The sequence below is a fragment of the Limulus polyphemus genome, unplaced genomic scaffold (genome assembly GCF_000517525.1).
Source record: "Limulus polyphemus unplaced genomic scaffold, Limulus_polyphemus-2.1.2 Scaffold5254, whole genome shotgun sequence".
NCBI classification, from domain to species: Eukaryota; Metazoa; Arthropoda; class Merostomata; order Xiphosura; family Limulidae; genus Limulus; species Limulus polyphemus.
Window position 1 is genome coordinate 4,590 of NW_013670864.1, and position 7,425 is coordinate 12,014.

Below are 7,425 nucleotides of genomic sequence, written 5' to 3' on the forward strand. Positions count from 1 at the left end.
ATACACACAACCCGTACGAAGGACGGGTACACAGCTAGTATTATTATAAGTGGGTACACTGGATGTGATGTATATTATTATAAGTGGGTACACTAGATGTGACTTATATTATTATAAGTGGGTACACTGGATGCGACTTATATTATCAGTCCAAAGCAGCCCAAGAAATGGTTGTTAGTGCTGCTTACTACCTGCCTTCCTTCCAGTTTATCAGTTAAAAATTAGGAACGGATATGTTCATATAGCCTTGTAATTTTACACAAAATTTTGAAACATATGAACAAATTATTAGCCCATCAAGGATGTCCCTACCAGCTCCCAACTATAGCCACCCCTTACTACTCATGTATTCATTCAATCTTTTCTTGAACTTGGTTAAAATTTCTGCATCCACCACCCTTGAAGGCAGTTCATTCCAAAAGCCAACCACTGTTGATTTGAAACAAAATTTTGAATAGCAGCACTTCAGGCACACATAAATAAAGACTGAGTAGTACCAAACTTAAAACTTTTAGACTGGTGTTTTTGTCTCCACATTCATAATAATGACAACTAATTGAATATATAACTTATCAGGTTTCATTATTGTTACTGGTTAATAGTATAGATGGAGTAAGATATCTTATGAATTTGTGTCTTATAGTTTTATAATGCTATAGAGAAAGCCATGAATATATCTCAGAACTCACAGTTGCAGTATCTTCAAACTTTACATGACAGGTAAGCAATTTTCTGTATGTGATTTAATGTTGTTCAAAATATTGTATATCAAATTAGGTGAATTTTATTTCCTTTATAGGAATTTCAAATTGTGAAATTCTCATTCAGTCATATATTACTGTTGCTTATCCATTTCAACCCTGAAGGCAGAGAATGGTACATTTAAAATTTACATTAAAAATGAATTTGTTACACAATTCTATTGTAGTAGAAAGCTTAGAATAGCTAATTTCAATATTGATCTGATATTTTTCAACATATTAACTTTTTTGGTTTAAAATACATGGTTCAAAAATAATAATCTTGAAATGCTCTTTAAAACTGTCAGTGATATGAATCATCACACAGATAAGTGAGGTACATCAATGTGAATACAATGTTACTTTAACACTAGATATAATTAAATGTTTTTTTGTATATGCAAGTTTAATCTTTTTTTATCAATATGAAATGATTTCTAGTGGTTTGGGAACAATTTGTAGTTTAATCTAATTTACTTGATGAGATAAAACTATTCTGGGAGCAAGGCTACGATCTCGACAGTATTGCAGTATTTCCAAATAAATTGGCTGGATTACAATCTAATAACCAGTACACTATGTTGACATTTGTTTTATATAAATATGTTAATTCTTCCACTATATATTTTAAGTAGAATAAATCTTTGTTTCAATGCTCAAATGTCAGCTGATGCAGGATCCGCCAAGATAAGTATAGAGATTTAAAACTGTAATAATCAACAACATTTGTTGGGATAGTTTGTGTTTATTATTTATGAAACTGTAGCTCAATAAGATTTTTTTAACCATTAATTATGAATATTGTCCAGTAGGTGTTCACCATGAACTCTACAAACTGGCATGCTCTAAGGATGACACCTTCCATTGCAGAGGTCAAAGTTTGATGCATAAGGTCATTAATTACCACCTTTATGTTATCTTTCAAAACCTGTAGTGTCTGTGGCTTGTGGGTATACACTCTGTCTGTTAAGTAACCCCACAAAAGGAAGTCTGCTGCTGACAAATCTGGGAATCATAGAGGCAAATTTATATCTCAGTTATAAGAAAGTTCATGGAACACTGCCATTGTTGCTTGTGTTTATGACAGATGGCTCCATATTTTTGAAACTGTAATTTCTGTTGATGACATGTTCAGAAGGAGTAACTTTTTAATACCAAGTTCTCAATGACATTCTCTTTGAGCAACAATGATGGAGCATTCATGTTTGAAATAAAGCTCAACAACAAGAGAAAGCTGTTGGATTGCCCACCTCTTCATCATTACATTTCTAACCCTTAATCTTCATTCTGTAAATAATAGACAATGTTTATTCATTAATACTTTGAAAAATCAAACCATAAAATCCCTACACTTCTTTTGGTGGATCCTGTATAACTAAAAATCTAATTTTCATTTAGCTAAAGCATTTTTAATGTACTTAATTATCAACCTCTTTACCACTATTGTAAAATGCTAACTCATTTGAGTTTTGAAACATGTACAATTTTAATACAACTTTTCTCAACAGGGAAGTGAGTGAACTAATGAAAAAGCTAGAAGCTCAGACAAGAGATGAAATCCGTAACTTAGGAAAGCAGCATAAAGACAAAAATGAGTTGTCAAGGTAAGAAAATTTCCAATCTGATGGAGTCAAGGCAAGAAAATTTCTAGTTTGATGGTATCATGGTAAGAGAATTACCACTCTGATGGAGTCAAGGTAAGAAAAGTTCTTGTTTGATGGTATCATGGTAAGAGAATTACCAATCTGATGGAGTCAAGGTAAGAACATTTCTAGTTTGATGGTATCATGGTAAGAGAATTACCAATCTGATGGAGTCAAGGTAAGAACATTTCTAGTTTGATGGTATCATGGTAAGAGAATTACCAATCTGATGGAGTCAAGGTAAGAAAATTTCTAGTTTGATGGAAACTAGTGGGATCAAGAATAAAAAGTAATGAAGACTAGGAAAAAGAAAAAGTTAAAAGGCCAAAACTTGTTACTTGTCAGTCAATAGTCCGTAATAGGAAGATTTTAGTAAACGAAGACAAAAAAAAATACTATTTTTACTCGTATAGTATAACATTAAAAGTTAAATCCTACTTATCTGTATATTTACTCCTGATAAAGGAGGACCTAACTCATATAGTATACATTAAAAGGTAAATCTTAGTTGTCTGTCTATCTACTACTGATGAAGGAGGACCTAACTCGTAGGGTATACATTAAAAGTTAAATCTTACTTATCTGTATATTTACTCCTGATGAAGGAGGACCTAACTGGTAGAGTATACATTAAAAGTTAAATCTTAGTTGTCTATCTACTTCTGATGAAGGAGGACCTAACTCGTAGGGTATACATTAAAAGTTAAATCTTACTTGTCTATCTACTACTGATGAAGGAGGACCTAACTCATAGGGTATACATTAAAAGTTAAATCTTACTTATCTGTATATTTACTCCTGATGAAGGAGGACCTAACTCGTAGGGTATACATTAGAAGTTAAATCTTACTTGTCTGTATAGTTACTCCTGATGAAGGAGGACCTAACTCGTAGGGTATACATTAAAAGTTAAATCTTACTTGTCTGTCTGTTTACTCCTGATGAAGGAGGATCTAACTTGGATATGTGTGTATCAGATTTTATTAGTAGCAATATCCACACATTTATTATAGAAAATAACAAAGAATTACATGTGTCTCATTAAATTGTTTGTTTACTAATAGAGCTATTCTAACACTAATGATTTATGAGTTGACTGACCTGCCCAATAAACATTTATTACAGAATAAAGAGAGAGCTTCAGCAAAAGTTAATAGAGCAAGCAGTGACAGAAAGACAAAGGGTGAGTATTAAACATGTTTTTGACACTAATATTATTATTATCCATAGTTTAAAAAAATTAATATTGATATAACTATGAGCAGATGAACCATGAAATGACAAGTGTAGTTGGTGAAATAGACAAGCTGTCTTGGCAAACTACGTGTAATTATTAGGTGTTCCCAAAAAGGCTGTCTGTTTCAACATCAATTATCCATATCTTTTTAAGTTTTTGCTTGTCCAAATCCATCTGCACAAAGGTTCTATGGAGAAAAAGAACACAAAGTCAACAGTGTGTAATTATATATTGGGTTATGAAAAAATCTTTTAATGACAAAATTGAAAATTAAACCAATAAAGGAACAAAGCAAATAAAATATACAAGACTAATTTTGAAGTTTTAGAGATTGAAAAGTATTTTAAAACCATAACTTTTTTCAAAAACAATTTAAATTATAAAATAAAGTGAATTCATAAACAATTTCCTTTTTCAAATATCTTTGTTAGAAAGGTTTTATAAAGTAGTTCAAATGCATTTTTCATTTTGCAGTTTAGCATATCTCTGGAGAAAAAGAGGGCTTTGTTGCAGAAAGAACATGAAGAAGTGAAGAAAAAATTAGAGGAAGAAAGAAAAAATGTGAGTGTCTTCTCTTAAAAATCAGGGTTTTTCATAACATTTCCAGTGTGTGTGAATTTGCTTTGTACTTATTTAAAAAAAGCTCCTTTTTGTTTACTTTTGTTTTTGTAAAATAAATCTGGTATATTGTAAGGACTACATGAAGTTGAGTGTATCAGTATAGTTCAGATGTCATTAGCTTGTGCATATTTGTTGTAAGTACTGTTATATTTCTTGACAGGACATTAGTGAATGGTTGGGTTGTTGTTTTTATATTTACCTGTTGTTTTAAATTATCAAAGAGTAATATGAAAACCAGTAACTAGATCAGGTATGACAGAAGTAGTAACTGAGAACCTAGTACTCACCACTTCCATCATGCTTGACCTCCATGCTTCCCTTACCTCACCTCTGCTGACTACTAGTTATGGAGCTTTATAAATGTATTTCCAATAGGTATTTACCTACTCTCATCCAAAGCTATCTCGACCTTGGTTTGCTCTTTAAGCATTGCTAAAACATTTATTGCTAACAGCACACCAGTCTTTTATACCCCTTCATTTTTATACCATTTCAGAACATGTGCTAATCATGTGACTACCTTCCACCAATCATACTGTGACATCTATACTAGCACAATCCTCATTTTTGAGAATTGGCAGGTACAAACTAGAAACACCAGCATATCAGTAGGGAGGAAGGGTGGGAAGTGGTAAGTACCTATCGGAAATACATTTTCATTGTTATAAAATGTTATCTTCCAAAATGGTACTACCTCCTTTCAACAAAAGCTAGAATCCCACATTGCAAAGGGGAGGGGCTGGTGAAGGTGCAACAGTATTCAATCAATTGGAGAGCAACCACCTTGAAAGAACGGGTGTGTCATAATAAGAAAGAAGGCACACCTGTGGAATAGGTATGCTCTTTGCCCTGTAATGAACACAGTAATACATTTAGGGCAGAATGTAACAAACAGGCACCATAGCATCAAGAAAGAGATGTACAGCATCGTTTTTTTTTTTTATGAGAAGTGCTGTATAACTATGGCATGAAATAGCACAGCATGGACAAAAATGGAATGTCTATTGTGTAATCGGCAACAGGCCCAAATAAATATGTGCCAAGGGTAGAGTCGTGGGGCACATCAGAGCATCTCAGTTGCTGTCCAACCAGGCAAAACATCCAGTGGAAACACCTTGTCTAGAATATTGTGAACAATCAGAGCGATCCACCCCATAAAAAAATACAAAAAAAAGATAGTGCATAATTCGTCCACATATGTAGCAAACATTAGCATGGGACATAGTGATAGTTAGTCACAGTAAAGTGCCTGATAATTTGATATAAGTATATGTGGCTAGGCCTAATAGGCCATAAATTGTATATGAATAGGCAAAGTGTGGTTCACTTTGGCAAAAAACATCCAGGGGAAGCACATTGGTATACTCGGATTATACCAAATGTAGTCCATCCAGGCAAAAACATCCAGTGGAAGTGCCTTGCATAAGTTTGTAAGATTAACAAGTAAGGTTCTGCCCAGCCAAAAAAAATCCAAGGGAAGTGCCTTGGTTATATAATATTATGGCCAAGTGTGGTTTCTCCAATCAAAATCATCCAGGGAAAGCACCTTGGGATACATCAGATTATGCCAAGTGCAGTCCATCCAAAAAAAAAAAACATCCAGTGGAAACACCTTGCATAAGATACACAAATCAAAAAGTGCAATCTGGCTGGGCAAAACCCAGGGGAAAGCACCTTGGATACATAGGATTAGGCCAAGTGTGGTCCCCCACACAAAAACATCCAGGGGAAGTGCCTTAGGATACAATTGAGTATGTCAAGTGCAGTCCATCTGGGCAGAAAACATCCATTGGAAGCACTTTGCATAATAAATTTATTTTGTGATCAACAAGTGTGGTCAGCCTGGGCAAAAACATCTGGAGGAAGTGCCTTGGATCCAGAATATTATGTTATTGCATTATTAGTAAGTATAACAATGATAGCCCTCTTTTCAATGAGTGGGTACATATGAGCTTTGAAGTTTGCTTTAGTTTATTGTATAAACCCCACTCATAAGGAAACCTCCATAGTCCAAATACACGTTAGGGAGTCTATAGGAATGACATACTGGAGACAGTGCAATGGGAGCCTGTTATTCCCTATTTTGAAAAGCAGAAAGACAATGATTGTAAGAATCATGGGTCAGTAGGGATGGGCAAAAATCCCCATCTGCTCTACTCATGAAATCCATGACTGATGGTCCTTTATATACAATACATTGATAATTAAAACAAAAAAAATACCACACCACACCACCAGATAAGTGGCCGGTGGTCTTACAGAAACACCCCCATCTCCACAGTGAGCATTATAGAAGTATACAGATTTAGTGCTAAGATATAATAGTCAGCATACCTGACCAGGCAATACCTGCCACCAGGTGGGATTCTAAAATATGATGTATATCAACAAAATATGACAAAAAATGATAATTTGTCGACTTCTCTGGCTGTCATCAGGTATTATATCACACATTTGTTGAATGCGTCACAAACCAGAAAGCTTTGTTGTGGAATTACTAGGATTCAAACCACCAAACCTATGATCCCAAATACAGGCACTCTGACTACTTGGCTGTCTGGTCAAAATGTTGTGAAAATAATAATAATACACGTAATAAAGACAAGAATAATTATACCATTAGTAATGAAGTGTGATGTCTCCTATGACGGGTCTCCAATCATCCATGTTTTTGGAGACAAAAAATAGAAGGGAGTAAAATCCCGGTTGAATGGGTGGTGCCCATTCAATAACTCCTTTATGTAGTAGATCTTGAACGGACTCGGCAAGATGACTGGACAAAGTACAATCCCGAGGAGGAGGGAAGGAGATCTGAGAAGTGGATATAGGGGGAGTGGAACTATAGGCAGAAACCTTTAGATAGAACCTGTGGAACCCATGGAACTGTCGTGAAGTGTAGCCAAAAAGGCACATAAACTAAACATACTTAGAGAAAGTACTCATTACTAAGGAACTAACAAAACTTGGAAATGTGTAGAGTCTACAAAGTACATAAACAGATTTTGTTAAACAAGACCGATGTCTGTAGGTTTACTTTCTTCTTAAAATTCTTCTCAAGAAGTCGATAAGCCGTCTTAACATTGTTAGAACAACGGGTAAAAGTTGTAGCTAGTGATGAGTTGGCGGACGCGTTTCGAATGCATTCTGCATCCATTATCAAGGCTGAATGTTGTGTGAATTGTGA

At 34.5% G+C, this 7,425-nt stretch overlaps 1 protein-coding gene across 1 annotated transcript in view; it reads left to right on the top strand.

Moving 5' to 3' along the window:
* LOC106472338 (1-phosphatidylinositol 4,5-bisphosphate phosphodiesterase classes I and II-like) overlaps positions 1-7,425 on the top strand; it is a 19,858-nt gene that overhangs the window by 3,853 nt on the left and 8,580 nt on the right. Inside the window, exons 3-6 of the mRNA XM_022400936.1 lie at positions 644-720; positions 2,249-2,344; positions 3,509-3,566; positions 4,095-4,181. Of these exons, the coding sequence (XP_022256644.1) occupies positions 644-720; positions 2,249-2,344; positions 3,509-3,566; positions 4,095-4,181 (318 nt within the window). The remainder of the gene's footprint in view (positions 1-643; positions 721-2,248; positions 2,345-3,508; positions 3,567-4,094; positions 4,182-7,425) is intronic.